Source organism: Somniosus microcephalus, chromosome 6 (assembly GCF_052327205.1).
Source record: "Somniosus microcephalus isolate GS21.2 chromosome 6, FLI_Smic_1.0, whole genome shotgun sequence".
NCBI lineage: Eukaryota > Metazoa > Chordata > Chondrichthyes > Squaliformes > Somniosidae > Somniosus > Somniosus microcephalus.
Window position 1 is genome coordinate 244,094,644 of NC_140992.1, and position 27,274 is coordinate 244,121,917.

Here is a 27,274-nt window from a genome sequence, read left to right on the forward strand (position 1 = left end):
ATGGCATGCCAGTATCTTACAATCGCTACCTCATGAACTAGGAAAAGTGATTGAACATTTTTGAACAAGATGCCTATTTTGAGCTTGATCACTCAATTCATTTGACTTAGCTTTGTTACTGGTTAATTTTCAATTCATATTTTTTAAATACATCCGTCTGGAGCATTCCTTTGGAGTGTCTATAAAATTTCTTGTGAGCCAGGTGGTAGATCATATCATATACTTATTCCTTCCGGTTTACTCACCACCGCTCCTGAAGGCATAGACTATTGTACAATTCCATGGCTGCCCTCTGATACTTCATGCAAGTTGGTTATGGTAACTGTCAAATAGACTACATGAAGAATGGCCACTGAGGCAAGGTGCCAAGGAGCTGCCAGTGCTCAAGAAACTGTACCACATGAGCTATTGTCTTTGAAGATGATGGGAATACAAGTGATAAGGAAAGATGACTGGTAAAGGAAGACAACTGGGAAGAAGGTTCGTTTTGGTGAAGAATTGTAAGTATATTGTAAATTGGGCGATTTGTATGGTTTAATTCATTTTAATTTGAATTTATGACAGTCTTGGTATAAATAAGAGAAATTCATGTGGTAGATGTTTTTCTACCCATTCATATCAACTTGCAGACAATTTATCTGCATGTTTGCAGATGCAATATGAAAGAAACCTGGGCATTTTAAAAGTTGGAAGGCTTCAGTTTCCAATTCAAGTGGAGGAGTGTGTCAGGAGTTAATAATGGTGCATTTAATTCCTGAGATTTTCCACCAGAAAACAAGCCATTAACTATGCTGAATTTAAAAGGACTAAAAATGAAATCCATAAACCGCTGGTTTTATATATCCTAAGCTATCCAATAAAGTTCAAGTTACATTTTATTTTAAATTAATACAATCAAAAACATGAAAATATTTGAAACCAAAGCACTATTTTTACAGCATTGTAAAAAAAAAGTTATTGGTTAACTTTAAAATGCTTTAAAGTTGTAAAAATTTCAACATGTTAAAGGGCAAGGTCACATGATAAACGTCATGCAAGACACTTTATTAGATTGGTAAACAGAGAAGTTTCAAAACACAATTATCATGGTACTCTGCTGTTACAAGTTTCATGTAAAATTAAAAATAAAGGAAAAAAATGCACTTCAAAACTTAGCGCTGTTTAGATACAGATTCTTTGAAATATCAATTTACCCGTAGCAGCAAATGTTTAGACATGAAAGGGGATTTGCACAGGCAGTTCTAATAACTCCCACATAAGACGAATTTCAATTCTTGCTTATTATTACAAATTCAAATCTTCCCCTGCATACTTTCTTGAGTTCAGTGATCAGTCGCTCCTGTAATTGGAACCCCGTGCTATATGCGCCAGAACAGACTCACACTGCCCAATAGCGAGTTATGCAAACCCAAGTGTGTAACAATAGCAATCCCTTGTGATCTAGACCAGATATTTACGTTCTTTTACAGGTGCCCCTCTAAACTTTTTGAAGGTGTACTGAAAAACATCTGGTAAGACAAGGCCAGGTATAAATTGTTAAGTTGCTTTATTTAACAGAACATACAGAGCAACAGTTATGATTGGAATTATTTCATTCAAACCAGTGAAACTTGTCTTCATGTAATAATACAGAATTATGGACATGTTACTCTTCCCCAAATCAGGCAGCCATTTGGCTAGTCTTAAACCAACTACTCTCCTGCATTCTCCGAGTACAGCGAAAGCCTGCCATAGCAGCTGTCTGTTTTGAAATCTGACCGGCTTTGCTGTATACGAGCTGTCAGTGAGTGTTTCTGTCTATGTTTTTCTCTCCATGTTTACTGCAAGACAATCCCTGCCAACTGGCCAGGACCAGAGACTTCCCAACACAATGGGTGTGAGCCCCATTAATATCTGTGGGGCCTCTCCCGCCCATCCATCAAAACTTCAGCAGAATCCCCGGTGAAATGGCAAGAATGCTGTTTTTACAAGATTTCCATGAATCTTCCACTGATGTTAGTGAACGATTGGGGAAACGCCCCCCCACCACAACGGAAATTCTGCCCCAAGATGTTTACCGATTACTAAGACAGGCTAATGAATTGCTTATTGTTTGCAGTCTTTGGGGCAAACAACTTCAATGTCTACCCCATTAGCATATTAACCACTTTCAGACACTTTGCTTTAAAGCACAGCATTTGAAAATAACTCTTCGTTCAAATCATTTCTGTAGAAAAATGGTCGAAAAATCCCAATAAAACACTTATTTTTGAACAAATGTCATCAATAGAATTCACAGATCTTTAGGCTGAATCAATAAAACTTGAGTAAAATTCTTAATTCAGTGCTTATGCTGAATACACCAATAAAACTCAAAATACAAAATAATTTTCACCATAAGTTTTCCATAAGTCCAGCAGCCTGATTTGAAATTCTGCCGATATGTTTGCACAAGTGGACACGTGATTAAGAAAATTGCCATGCTCAGATTTGCTTTTCAGGGTGAACCACATTATTGTGCTTTTACCCATTTTTTACTTTTAAAAAAAATTTAATTAAAATTTAAAAAAACTAAACATAAAAAACCTGAAAACCAGAAAGCCATTAAACAACTTTCACTATTTCAGTGCATAATATTGTTGAATATTATTCTGTAGAATATCCATCTGAACTCCCTGTACATCTGATAACACCAAAACATCCCTGGGAAGGTCATATCGTCGAATATAACAATATAAACAATCGCAGTACTTTAGCAGATTTTAAAATATGTTTTCTGTACCCTCTGCTTTACCTCTATGAACAGTGGGGTTTTTCACACTGGAATGTGTGCGTTCAACACGCTGGGGTGAATTTTCACAGGTGGAAAATGGGTCATGGATCAGCTGCTCGTTTACACACCGCTCAACTTCCGTTTGAATTGACTTCAATGGAACTGAAAGTCGGGTGGGGTGTAAAATGGGCAGTCGATCCGCTACTGCACATTTTCTGCCTGGCGGTAAAAGTGAAAATGAACCCCATTGATAATAATCTTGATTATTCACCAGTTCAATTAAGTTATAGCTAAATTTCCAAAATATTTCCTTTTCACTTCCAAATACAGGAAACTTTCTGGTATCCGGCACTGACGGGACCGAGCTGGTGCCGTTAGATCAAAACTGCCGTATAAACCAGCGGCAATGTTAAAACATAGAGCTTTTCAGCTCCGTGTGAATCAACAAACCCTGTTGCTTAGCAACAGCTTCAAAACAGTCGGCTGCAGCTGCAAGCGTCTCTAGCTGAAGCTGTTGCTTAGCTACAGACCTTGCAGAGCCTGACTGGGGAAAAAAAAAAAGCAACGAGAAGTAAAAAACTTATAGGAAACGGCTCCTGAATTTTGCCGGTAGATAGAGCTTTCCGGACTTTTAATCTCTAGTTAAACGAAAGTTTCCTGTAATGCTATGTTTTCACAGAATCACAGAATCCCCACAGTGCAGATAGAGGCCATTTCGGCCCATCGAGCCTGCACCGACACATATCCCACCCTATACCCGTAACCCCACGTATTTAATCCCCTAACACTAAGGGTCAATTTATCATAGCCAAATCAACCTAACCCGCACATCTTTGGACTGTGGGAGGAAACCGGAGCACCCGGAGGAAACCCACGCAGACACAGGGAGAATGTGCAAACTCCACACAGACAGTCGCCCGAGGCCAGATTTGAACCCGGGTCCCTGGTGCTGTGAGGCAACAGTGCTAACCACTATGCCACCGTTTTGAGCCATTATAGAACTCAATTTTTTTTTATTCGTTCCTGGGATGTTGGCATCGCTGGCGAGGCCAGCATTTATTGCCCATCCCTAGTTGCCCTCAAGAAGGTGGTGGTGAGCTGCCTTCTTGAACCGCTGCAGTCCGTGTGGTGAAGGTACTCCCACAGTGCTGTTAGAGATTTTGACCCAGCGACAATGAAAGGAACGGCGATATATTTCCAAGTCAGGATGGTGTGTGACTTGGAGGGGAACTTAGAGGTGATGGTGTTCCCTTGCACCTTGTCCTTCTTGGTGGTAGAGGTTGCGGGTTTGGGAGGTGCTGTCGAAGCAGCCTTGGCAAGTTGCTGCAGCGCATCTTGCAGATGGTACACACTGCAGCCACGGTATGCCAGTGGTGGAGGGAGTGAATGTTTAAGGGAGTGGATGGGGTGCCAATCAAGCGGGCTGCTTTGTCCTGGATGGTGTCGAGCTTCTTGAGTGTTGTTGGAGCTGCACTCATCCAGGCAAGTGGAGAGTATTCCATCACACTCCTGACTGTGTCTTGTAGATGGTGGAAAGGGGGGGGTCAGAAGGTGATACACTCGCCACAGAATACCCAGCCTCTGACACATTCTTGGAGCATAATAGCATAAAATCTTCATGATGAAAGCACATAAGGTATTCACAACAAATTGAATTTAACATGCAACATAATCAAATTGTTCCACATCTAGCGGAAGTGTGAACAGCTACATATTTAAAACCAAATGCGCCAAACAGTCCAAAACCATTTTGGCATTTTAGAAGAGTATAAGAATCTTTTCCATTGAACTTTTTAATTCCTACATCCTTTTTTAAGAAATTTGAACGGTATGAATACACAAACAACAATTTTAACTTCCTTATAGTTACCTTTGCTGTAAAAATTTCAGTATTTTCCAAATAAAAGTGGTTAAGAAAGAAAATAATGGATATACGAAAGTGCATTTAGAAGATATGCAGGGCAGAGGTGGGTGACTTGACACTAAATAGGAAAGGGTTACAAAAGAACACCGAGATTAGACTATTGACTTATAGGGGTAGAAATTCGATTGCGTTATACCCATTTTTCAGGTGTAAAATGGGCATTAAACCTACCAATTTTGTGGTGGTAGTTCCCCCACCAGAAATGCAGCCGCCACCATATTGGTTTGGACATTCCTTCGGCGTCCCTGGCGGCTGCCTGAAATGAAGGCTGGGCTGATTATAATATGTAAATAGGAGTTCTGCGCTTAAATTAGGACCCTTTAGGGAAATTGATGCCTGGGATTATAGATTCGTTCATACTTAAGCCCGCCCAGCAAGACATGGTTGGAGCACTCAGGAAGCAGTCTGAAACGGCAGTATTTAAAGGGATCTTCACCTCCATTAAGGCAAGTCTCTGGATAGTCGTTTTAGGCTGCTGAGGTTTCTGGAGCTATTTTTTGGCTGTTTTTGTTGAATATGGGCATTTTTGAGCGTACAGAGCAGTTCGAGAACTGACTTTTGGCGTACTTTGTTAGCTGCAGTAGTTGTCGGAAACATGGCAATGATGAGATCTCCATTGAGGCTGCCATACCAGGAGGGTGATCAGCAGCAGCAAGCAAGGCAGCACAGAACTGTGGAGGCTCAAAGAATAAGGTAAAAGAGAGAAGACCACAGAAGGACTTACAGGATGCACGTCTTAATGGAACAGAATGTCATACCTGAACATGACAGAGGAGCAGTGCATAAGGCTCCACCTTAGCAGGCAGGCAGTCACAGACCTACGTTACCTGTTGCAATAGGAATTGGATCCAAACACCGGTGAACACACAGCACAGCCTGTGGCTGTAAAGGTAACAGTGGCCCTCAACTTCAATGCCACATGCTCTGCCAGGCTGCAACAGGTGGCATCAGTAACATCAGGCAGGTGACAGGTGTTCTTTTTGCAAGGAGATAGCAATACATCACTTTTCCCCATAGAGGCTGCCAATCAGGAAGAGAGCGCTCTCGGATTTGACCACATTGCTAGATTTCCCTTAGGTGCAGGGAACAACTGACTGCACACATGTTGCCTTGCATTCTCCCGGTCATGAACCAGCCATGTTTTATAACAGGAAAGGGTTCCACTCCCTGAACGTGCAGCTGGTATGTGACCACAGGCTGCTGATAATGCATGTTCATGCCTGGTTTCCTGGCAAAAGCCATGATGCATTCATTCTACATCAGTCCTCAATCCTCCCTATCTTCCACCTAGACCAGCGGGTATCAGGCTGGTTCCATGGAGAAAGAGGGTACCTCCTCTACAGCTGGCTCATGACCCCAGGGTCAATAACCTGGGCGCAGATGCAGAGAACCGATACAATGAGAGCCACACAAGAACAAGAGCTCACAATAAGCAAACCACAGGCATCCTCAAAGGTTCCGAGGACTGGTCTGGTCTGGTCTGGTCTGGAGTACTACAGTACTTCAGTCATGAGCTCGCCAGCTTTTTTGTGGTTTACTGTACGCTCCATAATTATGCCATCCAGAGAGGCCAACTCTTAGAGCTGCCACAGGAGGAATAAGTGGAGAAAGAAGATGGGGCGATATAGCATAGGATGGTGAGGAAGACCATGACCGAGCAATGCTGCCAGAGCTGTAAGGCAAGAAATTATTGGAGAGATTCTCTTGAGTAATCCTTCCTCTCCTCAGTGCACCAACAGCCCCTGCTACCATCTGACCCAGTCCTTACACCTGCCATCTGAATGGCCTCAAACACTACTAGTTCACGGGTGTTCCTCTTACATAACTAAGAATGAAGACCAACAGCAATCCAAAAAGAAAACATTTTACTTCACATCTTGTACATTCTGGATTTAAAATCATGCAGAACTGAAATCACCCGTGTGCACTCCCTGAAAGGCCAGCTCTGGTCACCACATTACAGGAAGGGTGTGATTGCACTAGAGAGGGTACAGAGGATGTTGCCTAGGCTGGAGAATTTTAGCTATGAGGAAAGATTGGCTAGGCTGGGGTTGCTTTCTTTGGAACAGAGGAGGCTGAGGGGAGACCCTATTGAGATGTATAAAATTATGAGGGGCCTAGATAGAGTGGATAGGAAGGAACTATGGCCTAGAAATTCAATGGGCTGCGCCACCCGTTAGCGCCCAAAAGAGGACACTTAGTGGGTTTTGCGCCACTGGCCACGCCTCCCGCTAAATTTAGCAGGGCGCTAATGGCGGCGCTAGCCGTTAGCGCAGCGCCGCCACCGATGACGTCATCGGTGTGTGCAGCGCCTCGCTACCGCCCCGATCGCCAAATTTGGTAGCGCCCCCTGCTTTAACGCCAGTCGCAATTTGTGACCAGTTCAGGGGGGCCTACCTGCGGCGGTAGAGGCACTGAGGTGCGGGGCGGCCATTTTTTTTGCTGGCCGCCTGTCAGCACCTCTTCGCGCCGCTGTCCCTGGCCTCCTGAGCCCCCCCCCCCCCCCCACGTTGTGCCGGCTGTGTCCCAAGAGCCCGGCACTTCTCCTCGGTGCCGGGCTCTTTTGCCGGCACTCGATCGCCAATCGCGCTGCAGCAGGCCCCTCCCCTTTAAGAAGGGGATGAAGGCCTGCAGTACCGCAGTGCGCCGTGCCGCAGCGTGTGGCGCTGCGGCACGTTGTGCTGCGATTTTCAGTTGCAGCGCCCCAAGAGGGATGCGGGGCGCCTCGAGTAGCGCCGCGCTTCCGTTTGGGGCGCTGAAACTGAATTTCCAGCGGGCGTTCGCGACTCCTTCCGGGGCGGTACTTCCGACGCCCTGGCGCCAGTGAATTTCTAGGCCTATTTCCCTTAGCAGAAGGGTCAATAACCAGGGGGCATAGATTTAAAGTAACTGGTAGAAGGTTTAGAGGGGATTTGAGGAGAATTGTTTTCACCTGGAGGGTGGTGGGGGTCTGGAACTCACTGCCTGAAAGGGTGGTAGAGGCAGAAACCCTCATCACATTTAAAAAGTACTTGGATATGCATCTGAAGTGCCGTAACCTACAAGGCTACGGACAAGTGCTGGAAAGTGAGATTAGGGTGGATAGCTCTTTGTCGGCTGGCATGGACAAGATGGGCCGAATGGCCTCCTTCTGTGCTGTAGATTTCTATAATTCTATGAAATAGAGGGAAAGAAAGATTGGATTTAATTTAATTCTTTTTTAAAGAAATCAATAACAATTAAAACCTGAAGGAATGAGACTCTACATTTTTAATAGCGAATTTTCCGTGCCAGAGAGGTTGACTGGCAGTAATTACCATTTATCATGTTGTTAAAAGGGTACTTAGACTTGAAGTGACTTGACTTAACTTTCTGTGGCGAATTTACTTCATATCTACAGTGCAACTTCACGCCACCCAATGCATTTCAATGGTGAGGCAGACAATAAGATGCCGTTTTCATGAAGCTAACGGCAGAGCAGCGCGCCTGCAATAGCAACTTCCCAATTTCTGCATTTAGTCGCGTATCTGCCCTTGCCTGAAGTTGTTGTGGCATTTGCACATAAATAACAGCGAGCACTATTAGCCTCGCTGTTATTTTGAGAGCAATTTTTAGGCCAATGAGTTTAGGAAATCCCAACTCAGTACCTGGGGGGCATGATCCCACAGCACAAAATATTTATAATTCAGCACAAATTTGCATAAAGGTAGTAATCACACTAAAAGAGGTCCGAAAGATGGCGGAGTTCAGACATGTGAAAATTCATACTGTAGCACATGGGGAGAAACAACATGGTGTACAACTCTAAAGAGATTGAGATTAAAACGTGTTTCTGGGCAAGTATACTCTGCCTAACCATGTGAATATAGATGTACTACACCTGATCTGAGATTGCTTAATGCTAATATTGGGTGCCAAAGTTAAGAAAGTGTTCTATTCTGCAGCACTAAGATGTTGCTGTGGGTATGTTGGAACGTGACAATACAGCTCGCAGACAGGTTGGACAACCAGGGACATTTGGCACTTCAGCACTGCCACAAGATTTATAATTTAAAAAAAATGTAAACCTACACAGCCTTCTGCAACTGATTGGCGCCTTGTCAGAATTTTCATTGTGCAAACTAGATGAAAGGAATTCTTCTACAACAGTCTCTTTAAGTTGGCTCTGATCCAGAAACTTTGACATGCCTGTCTATTGTGACATTAAGTACCAACAATTATACAGCGAGATTCACTGCTACATAAATCAAGTCTATGACAACCGATATATTAATTACAACTGAAATGAGAATATATATATATATATTTTAATGACTTAATTAAGCCAAACAAAGGATTTGAAACATACAATAGCCTCAGTAAATCACTGAGCCTCAAGGAGTCACTGCACTGCACACATAAATCTCAGCTCATTCATACTCTTTCAATGTATTTGCACTGTGTCAGTGGGCTAAACATGATGCAAGCAAATATTTAAATTGAAAAAAATGATGGCTTTTGTATTTATATATTAATTTCTGTCTGGATCCTATGCAGCCACTGCAATATCATGTCCAACTTAGATACACTCCATAACTGCAACAATTAGATCTTAGTAGTTTCCTTCATTGCGTACCTGAATTAATTAAACTCATAAATTACAAGAATATTGGACAGACTCCTTTTCATTTGAGGCTTCAATAACTGCACAAACCTGCCATTTGTTATTACCAGGCACAGTTATGCTACCATGAAACATTTCAAACTAGTTTGAATCTTTGATGCCAGGACCAAAAGTTCGTCCAAACCGCAAAACAACCTGAACTCCACGGTCCTAAAAATAAACAGCGCTAGTAATAGATTGCACTTAAAGCAAACAGTTTATTCATTTAAGATGTAGTTTTACTGCTTCTGCAATTCATCTGCCACCAAAATGACTGATAAACATATAATCAAATGTAGTTGGTAGAAACTCCTATTATTTACTTCCAGTAAATGAGAACTCAATTTTGCTCTTCTCAAAACAGTCGTATAAGCATTTAAACCTTGATTCAAGAAGCCACTTACCTGATCCTGGAGTTCATAGTAATGAGGTTTATATATAAAAAAAAACAAGATCTATCAGAGCTTACCTCGCACAGTGTGTTCGCTGGGGCCAAAGAACAGTGGAAGCAGCAACAGATACAATAGGTAAATCAAGGACAAGGTGTTGTATCGAAAGAGGCAGGCTGCAAAGGGAAAATAAATACAAATTTTAGACCTTAGACTGCAGTATTTTAGCATATCCTCAGTTCTACATGTCAACCAATCTAATAAGCTTTACAAATAAAATAATACGAATAGTGGTCATAAGATTGAAAGATTACAGGGACTGAAGGCAACAACACTAGTTTCGTTTTATGGTATTGCCTTCCAGTGCTGCTCCCCACGTTTATGGACTACAGCGTTGTCACAAATAAGCATTTACTGATATCAACTGCTTGACTCCTCTAGTAAGCACTTAATAAAATAGACTCAGACCTACGTGGTCTTCTCACTTCATTTCCTATTTGTTGCCTTGCATCAAGGCTGTCACAGGCTATGATATCAGCAAGTAATTTCATGCACAAATAATTGCCTTCAAAGTCAGGCAACCATCAATAATAACCAAACTGAAAACAGCTCCTGCTTAGCATAAAACAGTCATGGAGCAAAAGGTTACAAATGTTAATTATGTAATGGTGCTGGACCCAAGGATATCAGAATTTTATTGAAGCAGAACTGGCAAATGCATTTTTCAAGAACAGTAAATTAGTTTGTATGAGGAGTTCAACTTTGCATTATTGCTCTGGTAGTTCAAAAGTAATCAGCTGTTGTAGGAATGAGGAAAATAAGATACTCTTAGTGGTGCTAGATTTTTTTCTGATGCTATTTATAAAAGGAAAGGGGGAAACATTCATTATACACAACCTAACCCAAGAACTAGGATGAATCATATAAAATGTTGCTTGCAGTTCCACTTGGCTCACTTCGAGGCCCTCTTCTCCTCAAATTTTACATATCTTTTGCACGCATCAAAAAAAAAGTCATGCTGAGAAAGCATTTATTTTCTATTATTTTGTTCTGAATCCTAATGAAATCTCTCTATTTATGAACAAGTTCTATCCATGACAAATTTTTCCCCATTAATTTCAATGGAACTTCATTCCCACCAAGACCCAGCTATTCCTCATAATAAATATATATCAGTTCCAATATATAGATACTACAGACAAAGAAGACAGAATCATCTCGGCACTATATCCAAATCTTAAAAAAAATAGATTTCATTGTAGCTTCAGAAAGTCTCGACAATTTATAGAGTTTTTATTTAGAAAATGTATGTTCCTATATCTAAGAGGTGAGGCGAGAGTGACTGCCCATGACATCAAGGCAGCATTTGATCGAGTGTGGCATCAAGGAGCCCTAGCAAAACTGAAGTCAATGGGAATCGAGGGGAAAACTCTCCATTGGTTGGAATCATACCTAGCACAAAGGAAGTTGGCTGTGGTTGTTGGAGGTCATTCATCTCAATCACATGACATCACTGCAGGAGTTCCTCAGGGCAGTGTCCTAGGCCCAACCATCTTCAGTTGTTTCATCAATGACCTTCCCTCCATCATAAGGTCAGAAGTGGGGATGTTCGCTGATGATTGCACACTGTTCAGCACCATTCGAGACTCGTCAGATACTGACTGATACGCTTATCAATTACTTCATAAAAGGTGATGAGTCGAAGAAGAGATGACGAGTCGAAAGAAGAGATGAATAAGGCTTTTATTAGCTAAGAAGAGACCATGCTTCTTCGTGAGTGACTGAACAAGTCTGAACGAAACCCACACAGTGGTGGGTGGAGTCAGCTGAGGCATGCCTCCATACACAGCGCCACCCAGAGGTGGCAATATACAATACAGTGGTTTACCACATTCACCCCTTGTTTAATGTGAAGTCCGGCGGGGTGAAGGGTACTACAAGTTAAGTCTATCAGGAGGCCTTGTCTGACGTCCTGATCGTCGTGGTGGCGGCGGTGGTGTTGCAGCATCCGACGTCGGGTCTGGTGTCTGGGTGGTTGGCGAAGATTCCTGGGGCTTTGGCATGCCGTCTGCAGGGGTTGGGTTGGGAGGGGTGGTGGGGGATAACAGTGGTAAGGGGGATAACGGTGGTAATTCAGGGGTACCCGAGGGTGCGAGATCTCGTATGGAGACCGTGTCCTCCCGCCCGTCTGGGTATGTCACCCAGGCATACTGGGGGTTGGCGTGTAGGAGGTGCACCCGCTCGACCAGGGGGTCCGTTTTATGCGTCCTCACGTGCCTCCGCAGTAGGACGGGCCCAGGAGAAGTCAACCATGCTGGTAGCGAGGTTCCCGATGTAGACTTCCGGGGGAAAACGAACATTTTCTCATGAGGGGTCGCATTAGTGGCAGTACAAAGCAGTGACCGAATGGAGTGGAGCGCTGCAGGGAGGACCTCCTGCCAGCGGGAGGTCGGAAGGCCCTTAGATTTTAGTGCTAAGAGGACTGCCTTCCAAACCGTCGCGTTCTCCCTTTCCACCTGGCCGTTCCCCCGGGGGTTGTAACTGGTGGTCCTGCTCGTGGCGATACCTCTTGTTAGCAGGTACTGCCGAAGTTCGTCGCTCATGAACGATGAGCCCCTGTCGCTATGTATATAGCTGGGGAACCCGAACAGAGCGAAGATGTCATTCAGACACTTGATGACCGTGGTACTGGTCATGTCTGGGCAAGGGATGGCAAAGGGGAAACGGGAGTACTCATCAACTATGTTGAGGAAGTACACATTGCGGTCAGCGGAGGGGAGGGGCCCTTTAAAATCGACGCTCAGGCGTTCGAAGGGGCGGGTGGCCTTGATCAGGCTTGCTCTGTCCGGCCTATAGAAGTGCGGTTTGCACTCGGCGCAGATTTGGCAGCTCTTGGTCATGGTCCTGACCTCCTCGATGGAGTAGGGCAGGTTACGGGATTTGATAAAATGGAAAAACCTGGTGACCCCCGGGTGGCAGAGGTCATTGTGGAGGGACTGCAGCCTATCACTCTGCGCGTTGGCGCATGTACCACGTGATAGGGCATCTGGGGGCTCATTGAGTTTCCCTGGCCGATACAAGATATCATAATTGTAGGTGGAGAGTTCGATTCTCCACCTCAAGATCTTGTCGTTCTTGATTTTACCCCTCTGCTTATTATTAAACATAAAAGCTACTGAACGCTGGTCAGTGAGCAGGGTAAATCGTTTCCCGGCCAGGTAATGCCTCCAGTGACACACCGCTTCTACAATAGCCTGGGCCTCCTTTTCGACGGAGGAGTGTCTCGTCTCGGGGCCCTGGAGGGTCCTTGAGAAAAAGGCCACGGGTCTGCCCGCCTGGTTAAGGGTCGCGGCTAGGGCGAAGTCGGAGGCATCGCTCTCCACTTGGAAGGGGATGGACTCATCCACCGCGTGCATTGCGGCCTTCGCGATATCGTTCTTGATAAGAGTGAAGGCTGCACACGCCTCTGGTGTCAGGGGGAAGGAGGTGGCTTTGATGAGGGGCCTGGCTTTGTCTGCATAGAGGGGCACCCACTGGGCGTAGTAGGAGAAAAACCCCAGGCATCTCTTCAGTGCTTTTTGGCAGTGGGGAAGGGGTAGCTCCATTAGGGGGCGCATTCTGTCGGGGTCGGGCCCGATGACTCCGTTCTCCACCACGCAGCCGAGGATGGCCAGGCGCTTGATGTGAAACATACATTTTTCCTTATTGTACGTTAGGTTCAGCCGTTGGGCCGTACGGAGGAAATTTGCTAGATTAACGTCGTGGTCCTGCTGGTCGTGGCCGCAGATGGTGACGTTATCCAAATAGGGGAAGGTTGCCCGCAGCGCGTTCTGGTCAACCATTCGGTCCATCTCCCTTTGGAAGACCGAAACCCCGTTGGTGACGCCGAAGGGGACCCTAAGGAAGTGGTAGAGGCGGCCGTTTGCCTCGAAGGCAGTATACTGGCGGTCCTCATGGCGGATGGGCAGCTGGTGGTACGCTGACTTAAGGTCGATGGTGGAGAATACTTTGTATTGCGCAATCTGATTGACCATATCAGATATGCGAGGGAGGGGGTACGCGTCCAGCTGGGTGTACCGGTTTATGGTTTGGCTGTAGTCGATTACCATGCGGCGTTTTGCAGTGGTTTTAACGACTACAACCTGGGCTCGCCAGGGGCTAGTGCTACCTTCGATAATGCCCTCCTTCAATAGCCGCTCCACCTCAGAGCTGATAAAAGCTCTGTCCCCGGCACTGTACCGCCTGCTTTTGGTAGCGATGGGTTTACAGTCGCGGGTGAGGTTAGCGAACAGGGGAGGGGGGGGGACTTTTAATGTGGAAAGGCTGCAGGTGGTTTGCAGCGGGCGATTTAAAAGTTGTTGGTTGCAGACTGTGAGTGGGTGGAGGGGTCCACCGTATGCTAGTGTGACACTCTTAAGGTGGCACTGAAAATCCAACCCTAGCAGGACGGCAGCGCAAAGACGGGGCAGGACTAGCAGTTTAAATTTTTTATATTCAGTGCCCCCTACTGACAGGGTCACCACGCAGTAGCCGCTGATGTCCATTGACTGGGACTTGGACGCCATAGAAATGCGATGGTGCGTTGGCAGAATCGTGAGGGAGTGGCTACGTACCGTGTCGGGGTGGACGAAACTCTCTGTGCTCCCGCCGTCGATCAGGCAACTGGTGGCGCGGCCGTTTACCGCGATATCCATCATGGAGCTGGATAGATGGTGAGGGAGGGCTTGATCCAGCGTCACGGAGGCCAGTATGTGGCTTAGTGAGTCACTATAGTCATCCGCCGAGACGGTGGTCGGTTCCGGTGACGAAATGGCGGTTGAGTGCGTTGGATACGATGGCGGCGGATGCCATGCGGCCGGGGGTACACAAAATGGCGGATAAGATGGCTGCTCCCACGGCCCGCACGCTGCGCTGCTGGCTGGCTTCCCCTTGCAGGCGTTAGCGTAATGGCCTTTCTTCCCGCAGCCCGAGCAGGTAGCTGTCTTAGCTGGGCAGTGCGCTCTGGGATGTTTTAACTGGCCACAGAAATAGCATTTTTGGGCCTGGTTACTGGGCATCGAAGCAGTTCTTACCGGAGGCTGCTGTCTCGGTTGGGTCGCTGCAGCGGTTGGTGCCGGGGGCGGCGGTCCCGTGTCCCACGGTTTCGATTGCCATGTCTCGGCGCCGTTACGGGGGTATGCCTCGAGGTTTCGGTGGGCCTCCTCTAACGAGAGCGCAAGGGCAATGGCCGTCTTCAGGTCGGGTTCCTTGCTTTCTAGCAGTCTCTGCCGGGTGTGGTCTGACTGGAGGCCCCTGACGAAGGCATCACAGGCGAGTCCCTGCGCGTGCTCCACAGCCGTTACCGCTTTACAATCGCAGTCTCTGCAGAGTGCCAGTAGCGCCCGTGCAAATGCCCCTACCGATTCTCCCGGTTGCTGCCTGCGGGATCCCAAGAGGTGTCGGGCGTAAATTGTGTTCACTGGGCGCGTATATTGCCCTTTTAGTAGCTCGAGGGCCGCCACGTACGTATTAGAGTCCCGGATTAGCATATATACTTGATGGCTCACCTGGGCGGTCAAAATTTTCAGTTTGTGATCCTCCTCTGTAACCTGTGAGATTGCGAGGAAGGATTCAAAGCAGCTCAGCCAGTGTTCAAACTTGGCTGATGCACCCACCTCTTGAGGGTCGAGGTCCAGGCGTGGTGGTCTGAGGGCTCTCAGCAATGTCTGCTGTATCCGTTGCTGTTGTTGCTCCTCAGGTGTCGCCATTTAACTTTTAGCTAATAAAATTGATACGCTTATCAATTACTTCATAAAAGGTGATGAGTCGAAGAAGAGATGACGAGTCGAAAGAAGAGATGAATAAGGCTTTTATTAGCTAAGAAGAGACCATGCTTCTTCGTGAGTGACTGAACAAGTCTGAACGAAACCCACACAGTGGTGGGTGGAGTCAGCTGAGGCATGCCTCCATACACAGCGCCACCCAGAGGTGGCAATATACAATACAGTGGTTTACCACACTGACGCAGTCCGTGTCCATATGCAGCAAGACCTGGACAACATTCAGACTTGGGCTGACAAGTGGCAAGTAACATTTGCACGTCACGAGTGCCAGGCAATGACCATCTCCAACAAGCGAGACTCTAACCATCTCCCCTTGACATTCAATGGCATTACCATCGCTGAATCCCCCACTATCAACATCCTGGGGGTTACCATTGATCAGAAACTGAACTGGACCAGCCATATAAATACTGTGGCTACAAGAGCAGGCCAGAGGCTGGGAATTCTGCGGCGAGTGTCTCACCTCCTGACTCCCCACAGCCTTTCCACCATCTACAAGGTACAAGTCAGGAGTGTGATGGAATACTCTCCACTTGCCTGGATGAGTGCAGCTCCAACAACACTCAAGAAGCTCGACACCATTCAGGATAAAGCAGCCAGCTTGATTGGCACTCCATCCACCACCTTCAACATTCACTCCCTCCACCACCGGCGCACTGTGGCTGCAGTGTGTACCATCTACAAGATGCACTGCAGCAACTCGCCAAAGCTCCTTCAACAGCACCTTCCAAACCCGCGACCTCTACCACTTAGAAGGACAAGGGCAGCAGACGCATGGGAACATCACCACCTACAAGTTCTCCTCCAAGCCACACACCATCCTGACTTGGACCTGTATCACCGTTCCTTCACTGTCGCTGGGCCAAAATCCTGGAACTCCCTTCCTAACAGCATTGTGGGTGTACCTACACCATATGGACTGCAACGGTTCAAGAAGGCAGCTCACCACCATCTTCTCAAGGGCAATTAGGGATGGGCACTAAATGCAGGCCTAGCCAGCCAGCGACGCCCACATCCCATCAATGAATTAAAAAAAATTAGGGATGGGCAATAAATGCTGGCCTTGCCAGCGATGCCCACATCCCAGGAACAAATATATTTTAAAAATATGGTCTATTACTACCAAAAGATATTCCTCATGAAGTACTTCCTGACAGAAGTAATTTTGGTCCTAGCATATTGGAATTGCTCTTACAAGAGTCAACCTCACTCAATGGTACATATTGAACAGAACAAGAGAAATCGATATCACTGGGTCTCTCGACTTACTGTGGCAGTGTCAGTTGGGAAGAGGATGTGAAGAGGCTTCAAGGGGATCTCAACAGGCTCAGTGAGTGGGCGAGAACATGGCAGATGGCATATAATGTGGATAAATGCAAAGTTATCCACTTTGGTAGAAAAAACAGAAAGGCAGAGTATTTCCTAAATGGTGAAAGATTGGGGAATGCAGATGCTCAAAGGGACCTGGGTGTCCTTGTACATGAGTTACTGAAAGTGAATGTGCAGGTGCACCAAGCCATTAGGAAGGCAAATGGTATGCTGGCCTTCATTACAAGAAGATTTGAGTACAGGAGTATAGAAGCCTTACGCCAATTACATAGGGCCTTGGTGAGACCACACCTGGAGTACTGTGTACAATTTTGGTCTCCTTACCTAAGGAAGGATATACTTGTCATAGAGGGAGTGCAACGAAGGTTCACGAGATTGATTCCTGGGGTGGCGGGACTGTCGTATGAGAAGAGATTGAGTAAACTAGGCCTGTATTCTCTTGAATTCAGAAGAATGAGAGGGGATCTCATTGAAGCATACAAAATTATTACAGGGCTTGATAGGATGAATGCTGGGAGAATGTTTCCCTTGGCTGGGGAGTCTGGAGCCAGGGGCCACAGCCTCAAGGCAAAGGGTAGGCCATTCAGGACTGAGATGAGAAGAAATTTCTTCAGAGGGTGGTGAATCTTTGGAATTCTCTACCCCAGAGGGCTGTGGAGGCTCAGTCATTGGGTACATTCAAAACAGAAGTCGATAGATTTCTGACTAGTAAGGTATCAAAGGATATGGCGATAAGGCCATTGAATGGCGGAGCAGGCTTGAAGGGCCGAATGGCCTACTCCTGCTCCTATTTCTTACGTTCAGACTGTTCTACTATACAATAACGTACTTCGTTAAGTTCTTCACAAAATCTTCTGCCTGAAATTAAGTCTGATTAGTAAATGTACTGATGGGTTCTGAACCTGTATATTCCACTGGGATTTGTTTTCACTAGTCAGAAAAAAGGATTAGAGCACTTTGCCCATTTGATAAGATAATGCTAATAGTAATTTACATGTTACCCTGGGAAAATGCAAGAGATAGGAACTACGTAGACGTACGTAGAATTTACAGCACAGAAACAGACCATTCGGCCCAACTGGTCAAAGCCAGTGTTTATGCTCCACAATAGATTATTTCTATCCTAACATGACACCAAAAAATACTATATTCTCTTTTTTCAATCCATATTTTTCTCTTGGAACATATTTTTTTTTGAAGGGCCTGAGATAATGGTATGATTCTGTGAGTATAACTGTCAGGCTGTTGCTCGACTAGTCTGTGCTCTCCCAACTTTGGCACCAGTCCCCAGGCGTTAGTGAGGAGGACTTCACAGAGTCGACTGCATTAGGTCGCAGCCAAGTAGTCCATCTGGTTTTATTCTTTGTTCCTTTTTAGCAGTTTGATGCAACTGAGTGGCTTGCTCGGCCACTTCAGAAGGCAGTTAAGAGTCACAAGGAAGACTGCGTCCTATTTGTGACTCCAGTCTTCCTTCCATAAAAGGACATTAGTGAGCCAGTTGGATTTTTACAACAATCCGATAGCTTCATGAGCTTCATGGTCACTTTTACGGATACCAGACTTTTATTAACTCTGTGAAGCTGTCAAACACTGACATTCTCTGTAGTTTGATGAGTTCTTGATTTCAAGACCTCAACAAACCTCTTTCTTTTGCAGAAATTAGATGGTTGTTGCATTGGAGAATGCAACGGCCATCTGTCATCTCTGCCGCGGAGGTGCGAGACTCTCCGCATACCCACTGACTGAAGCCTGCAGGAAGAAACAAAGGTGAATACACTTTTTCTAACACTTTCCACTTACCTCAGATACTCACTTCTCCACACGTGCACCCATCACTCACCTCCACAGCACACTTTTGGACCCCTCCGACCCCTGCAGATCCACTACTCGCCTCGGTGACCCTGGCAGGGTTCGGAGCCTTCGAGAAGCCCGCACTTTTGTGGGTAAAATGGGGATAATCCTCTTATCTGCCTGTTAACTGCCTGTTAACAAGCAGATAAGTGGCACTAATCACCTTCCCACCTCCAAGGGGACAGGACCCAGTTACCCACCTCCTGGCAAGATGGCACGGAGGCGGGTTCCCCGCCCCCAAATTCTGTCATTTCCCGGCAGTCCCGCCTCCATACCCGCCTCCCCAGGGCTGGCAAGATTGCACCCTGAGATTCTGAATATTAATGCAGAACCTTAGCAGAATGTTGAAGATACTTTTTAAATGCAGCTCATCCAGAGTTTTGGTGGTTTTCAGCTATTTGGTGGTTTTTAATATTTCTACATCATTCAGGTACATCAATATGTTTTAATAAGAAAACTGGCAGAAAAAAACACATGCCCAAGAATTAAAGGGTCTTTCATATAGACCAGGAAGATGGAAAATTCCCCTCTGCCCTTTTGGCTGCAGCAGACAGGCTGCCATAAATGACAAAATGAATCAGGAAGCACAGCTTCCAGAGTGCAGTTTTTTTTCTTCTCATGGAAAATATGAGTGAATAGTAAGGCATTCCTTTGTTTGGTGCACACTTTCCTCGCTCCCGCTCTGCAACTAAAATTAATTCCATCCACATGGTACGTCCATTTTCAATTAATGCGAAAGTTCAAGAAATCATGCTGTAATTGGGAATCTTTAATTGCTCAGGGCATCAATTGTTAATTAGGCTATAAAATAGCAATGACCATACAACTTAAGTAGCTTTTTGGAAAAGTTGTTAATTCAACATTGTAAATGCTCACAGACGCCAACTAAAGACACCACAGCACTTCATAAGGTACAGTGTTTAAGGCTAAAGCTCATTGAATCAGATTTGAAAACTGGAAGCCTACGACGGTTCCCAATTCATTACAAGTTACGAAATGTGTAGAAGAAAGGGAAAATTATCCTTGTTTTTGAATACTGCCCATATGAATTAGTCTTTAGTCAAATCAGCAGCTGCAAAGGGCCTTTCAGTTGTAGATAAATAATGAAGTATTGCAAATTGTTGGGCCGTGCAGATAACTTTTCATTTATTTAATTTGTGTTTTGTTTTTAAATCCCAAATATATTGCAGACCTGAAAAGTATACAACTGGTCAGCTACTGCAGACACTCTATACCCAATAGCATCCCAATCTAGATCCTACTAAAGACACAAATTTAACCTTACCTGCCTGGCGGGAATGAGGCAGGCTTGGGTCAGATGCTGTTTTACACTCCGCTCAATTTTAGGCTCCAATGAAGTGATTGGAACATAAAATTGGGCAAAATCTAAAAAGGGACGAATGACCTGAACCATCCCACCCCCACCCACCCCACCTCCACCCACCACCCCTTGTTCGCACCGGGCAGGTTAGTTTAAAATCAGGGCTATAAATTCACTGACTCATTTGCACATACACGTTTCTACAGTCTTACCTCTTTTTGGAGGACTTATATTAACAGTTAGCTGCAAGGGAATAGGAACCAACCAGTCTGTTGTAAAGCAATTCCCACGCATATCTGTAGTCATATTTAGAACTTTTTCTTCTGTTCACTTCAAGATAAGAGCCGTAAGTCACTTTTTTTAATTACAGTATTCAAAAAGTACTCCACTCCCTCAGACACACTGGTCTTGTTTCCACAGAGTCTTCAGAGGTCATACAATGGATTTAAAAAATAATATAAAAATATATTAAAAACATAAAACTAGATATAATTTAGTGTTCTGGATCTACAGCAGTTTTCTCGGGCATGAAACTGTGGCAAAAAGGTCCAATTCTGCGAGGCTATGTCCTGCGCCTCAAGATGGCCTGAAATAAATCCGATGCTATGTTAGCCTGGATGATATTCAGGTGTCCCTGGCAGCCCCCTTGAACAGGAAAGAAGCCTATTGCCTGCTTAAGGACCCCGCCCTCTCCCAAACTGGTCAGAACTAGTTAGGCGGCCCAAGGAACCTTGCTTTGCTGTTCTGGTTCCTTCGGCCGCCTAACCAGAAGTCTTTAAAGAAGGATGCCACCAACTGAACAGTAGATTTTTTCATTTCAACTTACCTTATTGCAGGAGAGCTCCTCCCAGTTACACAGCACTATTGCGGGCCTCTACCGGCCCATGCTCAGCCCCTCCCATTCACCTCCCCTGCCCTCCAAGAACCTACTGGAGGGCTTCTGCCGGTATCACAGACAGCCCACATTAATCCAGAGGAAACTGTCAGGCTACCTCAGGAGGCCCAACAGTTACCCGCAGCTCGCCGGAATGATTCAGATGAGGCCCGAGGCCCAATTTCGGATGAACCTCAGACCGTGAGCTTCTGGAGCTTCTCGAACTGCAAGCATGCCAACCATTTCGGGCCTAAACAAATTTCTTCCTCACCGCCCTGCTCCCCCCCCCCCCCAACCCCCCTCCACTTTCATCAATGGCATGTACAGGCACTTCAGTGTCCTACATCGTGCACACAGTACACACTAAACATAACACACAATGATGAAGAAGTCGTCGTGTTTTGATGGGTTTTAGCTAATTAAATATATCAACAAAGAGCAAGAGATTTTATTTTACTTTATCAATTATTTTGAACTCATGAATTTAAATAAATTCACTTGCGCCATTAATTTTGAGTTTGAGTGGCTGCGGCGAGAAAACTAGAATAAATCCAGGAAATTCGCAATCATCAACTTGACTGGAGGACAGAGCTATGACAATCAACTTTTCATTGTTTCGTCAAGGGTATTAGCGGAGCGGTGCAAAAGTCCCAGGATATTATGGCGCGGCATGAATAATTGCGCAACTCACAGCATAATTCCCTGGAACTTTTGCACCGGAAAACAAAGCTAATGCCGTAGATGCACCAATGGCACAAGTCTCCAAGAAATTCTGGGCCCATATATTTAGCCCAAATTGGTGAAACACAGGACCTCACAAATGAAATAATATATAAACAGCAACTAAAAATGATCTCGTCTCCAAGCATAATCATTTTAATGACTGCTTAATGATTAAAATGCTGGGTTACTCACCATTGCCCAGGGATATGGGTGGCTCACTAGGTTGTCTAATTATCAGGAATGTTAAGTGGGTGGTGCACTTTCAACCTCAACCAGCGTTCAGAACACCACTGATTATTCTCCAGGGAGACTTCATTACAGTACTTCGAGTACAAAAGCAAAATACTGCGGATGCTGGAAATCTGAAATAAAAACAGAAAATGCTGGAAATACCCAGCAGGTCAGGCAGCATCTATGCAGAGAGAAACGGAGAGAAACTCTGTTTCTCTCTCCACAGATGCTGCCTGACCTGCTGAGTATTTCCAGCATTTTCTGTTTTTATTTCATTATTTCTATACTCTGCATTAAATAAACTGTGCAGGCACTGTACATTATCTCCAGAAAGCACATCCGGTATCATACACCACTGTACACACAGCACTGCAAATAGCTAACAAGCATTTATACTTCCTCTGGATAGTCTGCCTGCTAGTAACGAGGCACTCTATTCATGTGACCCTTGCTTTATCAGAATGGCATACTCATATCCTCTTGGCAACCTCAAGAATTGTTCATTCCTTTTTGTGCAGTATAGATAAGTTGCTTTACAAAATATTGGGGGGGGGGGGGGTGGACATAAACAAGATCATATTCCAGACGTTCGAACATTTCCAGTAGCTGCTCCTTCTAAATTTGTGCTTTTTGAAAATAAATTATAAATTTAGTCAAAGAAAACGCAGGTAACATTTTCCAAAAAGGAAGTGATCTAATCATTTTGGTTTGCTAAAGTTCACAAATTGTTTGTAGTGTTCATAATGTACACTGAGAACTGAAATTCAGCTGAAGCTTGACCCACTCTTATTTCTAATGTGAAGGTTCATCAGTGTAACTTTTCAGCACTTTGGGACAATAGAAAGGAGAGATGATAAAATTTGCTATTGCTTCAATAGTTTAAGTCTGCAAATGGTAATTTTGGTTTCATTGACCAATGCAGAATGCAATCCTTGAAAAAAGTCAAACATCAATTTGCAAGAGGAATACAATTATCTTAGAAGATCTGTTAATAATGATCGGAGTATCTATTGACACCACTGTGCCAACCAATGAGTTGGAGGTGGGGCAGGACTTACAGCAAACAAGTGTATATCACAGCAAACAAAGAAAACAGCAAAGCAAACAAAGTCTATCTACAGAATCCATTTAAAGAGAGTCTCTATGAACTGTGCCCCCTAGTTCTAGACTCTCCAGGCTGGGGAAACAACCTCTCATCATCTACCCTGTCAAATCCCCTTCCGTATCTAATCTGTTTCAATGAGCTCACCTCTCATTCTTCCAAACTCCAGTGAGTATAGGCCCAATCTACTCAATCTCTCCTCATAGGACACCCCTCTCATCCCAGGGATCAATCTAGTGAACCTTCGTTGCACCACCTCTAAAGCAAGTATGTCCTTCCTCAGATAAAGGAGACCAAAACTGTACACAGTACTCCAGGTGTGTTTTGAACAAGATGCTGTTGAAAAGATCAGAGGACGACAGGGTAAATAATACTGTATGCAAAACAAATTTTAGCTGTTACAATAAAATACTGCAAATGGTGCACAAATGAAGGAAATAGAGCAAACACATGATCATTTAAATAATGAGGTGGATGAGGATTAGTTAATTATTTTTGAAGATAGTTGTTCAGATGAGGATGATTAAAAAACAGAATTACAGCAGCTGTTATCAGATGTCATTTGAAGTGTCTGCACAGTAGGAAGTGCACAGTGCCCAGTGTACCTGCAGGAAAATAAAGGGGCCCTTCATTTACATAGCTGCCCCAAGCTTACGTCTGCTTCATTATATGGGGCAGAGATTCAATGTCATGGATCTCTGACCCCTTTTCTGCTCCAGTGTGCCCGAGAACAGAGCATTTCCTGGGCACAAAGGAAAGGAAAATCTGTCTGATTATGTTATTTTATAAGAACAGGAGTATCGTACCATGTAATACAGAATGCATTATTCTGTTACTAAGGCGTGCAGCTTTTAAGTCCATAAAGTCTAATCGCTGTTAAATTGTGACCTCATCCAACTCTTCAGGCTTCAGGTCACAATCCTAGCTTTCTTCATCTTTTGTTAACAAAAAAGTGTGATTGGTAATACAGATTGATACAGATATTGGCCATAAATTTGTACCCAATATACTTTTTCCCCCCCAGGAGTTGTGGGGGAATGGCTTTAAATTAGCTAAGCAGGGAACGATGCAAATTGAGACTATTTCTGAGGTACTTCTTACTTCCTATATTAGATTGTTGATTAAAGAAATGACTTTTATCTATATTGCTAGTGCAAATCATGGATTTTAAGGTCTTTAATAGCAGGCAAACTGTTTTGAATGGCCACTTGGGTGAGGTAAAGGCAGGTGGCTTAGTGCCCTGCAGATGTAGCCAACACGAGTCAGTGAGCTCAAGAAAAAAATGGGAGAAAACTGGGGGAGGGGCATGTTATCAATAAAATCATACGCTTCCATTCTCAATACAACCCACAGTCTAAACATAGTTGTTTTGGGAAGCAGGATGTACAGGCATTTGGTAATTAAAACCATTTGTTCAGGGAGCTACAAACACACAAGTTAAATAAAAACACTGCACGCAGGTGCAGGCAGCAATAGGAAGGCAAAAGTAATTTGGCGAGGTAACGGTCCAAGAGTGTGAGCACTTGTTTAGTGATCAGTAAGGCCCTGATCCCCAACATCATTCAGTTCCACTTTGTTGTTATAAATAGGAAATACATGGTTTGATGAGGAGTAAGATTTTAACGTACAAATTTTACAAATGCAGATAATGAAGTTCTGATCACTTAAGCCCTGAAAAGGATAGAATTCCAATAGACAACATGATCAAAATGCCTGCACTTAATTCCTAGCCACTGACACACAGAAGCTGCTTTTACATTGGCCTTAGAGGGGCTTGTTCCACCAGTTCGCAATGTGTGGGTCTCACACACCCAGGGGCACACCAATATAAACCTGCCAGATTGGCTAAGGCTGCCAGAAAGAGCTGGGACTTTTTTTTATTGACCACTTTTCTCTTCTTAAAAAGAAAAATATTAATCCTTTGCTACATCTATTTTCTTCAGTCAATCCCCATAAAGCTGAAGCAGACAGGGGTAAATCCATGAATGGGATGGCAATTCTTTCCTCCTGTTGACACATAAAACTGCCTCTAGTATAAAATGTATGAATCACTGGGAACATGAACATCAAATTGATACAAAAACCACCTCATTAAATACAATTAAAAAGTTTATTTAAACGCTACAAGGGACTCGAGTAATTTCAGATCCATTCACTAATATCAGAATTCAGTTCGGTTTGGAGTTGAATGTACTAAACTTTTGAGGCAAAATAGCGCATCTATACAGAGGAACAAAAATATCCCTCTTTGCATGCAGGAACTGAATCCAACTACGTATTAATTTTGAGTCGCATCATAAAATAACCTTTTTCAGAAAAAACAGCAGAAGCAATTTTATAAGTAGCGCACCTTGATCATGCAAAATAGTAAATCCATTTTGTCTGTATGTTTGTCTGTAAATTAACACAATCAAGTCAAGTTATTCAATCTTTAACTCAAGTCCATCTTTTATTGATTTTTATAAACCGTCAAGTATCTCAATTTCATTATTTTACTAAAGCTCAGAAGCCAAATGCAGAACCCAAAGGCCTTTCTAGCTGGGAGGGGCCCAAGTTATGAAACATTGTACCATGACTTATAAAGAAAAAAAGGTAAACACAACTAGGCACACCTTATTTTGAAAACCATGGTACAGGTAAATGTTTTAGAATACCATGGAGTGGGGAGCACTCACAGGGTGGCTCCAGCCTCATAAGGAAGAATGGAATGAGAAAAAGCCATTAATGCCATTCTTGACAAACCACTTACAATCCGCTCTATCATGGCGACTACCCCAACGATTTCAAATCCTGAAGAAAATTTCTACAAAACTTTTCCTTGCCCCTCACCTGAAAAAAATTAATCCAATGATGAGCGGGTTGGCAACCCTTCTTAATCACTATTCATGACCCCACTGAAAATTATGAGTGTTTAAATGTCAAGTGAAGAGGGCATCAACTGGGCTGTCATACCTCCAACAATTGAACAGCCTATATGCCTCGATTTTAAAGGGGGGTTGGGTACAGTGGGCACAAGCCCCGAAGCGGGCAGAGCACAGAGAGTCCAGGGATGTGAAGGCCCGGTCGATCTTAATGGTGAAGCTGCATTTACATAAACGTTCCCAGTGTCCCACTCGAACTTGGCCAGATCCATTGCCTGTCCTAGATTCCTCGCAATATAATCTTCTACCCTGGTTATTGATGGGATACCCATGGTTTACAATGGTGTTAAATAAGAGGAATTATTTTAAATTGTATGAGGAGGAATGTTAACCTAAATTGATATATTTCTACTTCTCATGTAACATAGAAACATAGAAGATAGGAGCAGGAGTAGGCCATTCGGCCTTTCGAGCCTGCTCCGCCATTCAACGAGATCATGGCTGATCATTCAAACCCTAGCACCCGGTCCCTACACCAACAGCCATCCCACCCAAGCCCTATCCCCGTAACCCCACGTAGTTAATCCCCCCTAACACTAAGGGCCAATTTTTATCATGGCCAATCAACCTAACCCGCACATCTTTGGACTGTGGGAGGAAACCGTAGCACCCGGAGAAAACCCACGCAAACACGGGGAGAATGTGCAAACTCCACACAGACAGTCACCCGAGGATTTGAACCAGGGTCCCTGGCGCTGTGAAGCAACAGTGCTAACCACTATGCCACGTGCTGCCCATGTAAGACCATATGTTGCTGGAAAATGTAGCAAACTAATTTTAATGTAAAAGTTATACATTCATTTATAAAATAAAGACTTGCATTCATATAATACCTTATCGCACCTCAACATTTTTGAAGAATGTGAGTTACTAGCTACTGCAAGGTTTCACTATGAGCAAAAAAAATTGAAGAACAAATTTTATTTTTGAAGCCTTTCTACAGACTTTTAAATAATCCCATGCAAAAGCAGAATTCTTTCCAGTTCAGAGTACAGATTCTTTATTTGACACTGGAATCTAACCAGACCACTAGTTTATACCTGAATTTAAATTACTCATTCTTTCTGGTTGTCTATTTTTTGCTGTGATTTAAAAATGAACAATTCATTATATATAATTGTCAGAAAGTTACTACAACTTGCTTTCAAAAATCAAGCTAAGACCAAACATTCATTATATTTAACATGTGATCATTCATGGGATTGTTCAGTTGTTTATGTGGAAGCAAGTCATTTTTAATGTGGAAGCAAGTCATCCTCGGTTCCGAGGGACTGCCTAAGAAGAAAGAAGATGATTCAGTTGTGCTTTAAGCCCTGCGTGAGCGTGTGTAACAAGGATATGTAACTCAGGCTACGGATATACTACCACTATTCCAAACTGACCAGATTCCAGAGAGGAGCCGGGTGGTATCAAG

General features: G+C 44.3%; 1 protein-coding gene across 4 annotated transcripts in view; it reads right to left on the reverse strand.

Moving 5' to 3' along the window:
• piezo1 (piezo type mechanosensitive ion channel component 1 (Er blood group)) overlaps window positions 1–27,274 on the reverse strand; it is a 398,994-nt gene that overhangs the window by 252,000 nt on the left and 119,720 nt on the right. For all 4 annotated transcript variants that reach the window (XM_085991680.1, XM_085991683.1, XM_085991682.1 and 1 more), the window contains exon 2: window positions 9,767–9,862. In XM_085991680.1, coding sequence (XP_085847806.1) covers window positions 9,767–9,862 — 96 coding nt within the window. The remainder of the gene's footprint in view (window positions 1–9,766; window positions 9,863–27,274) is intronic.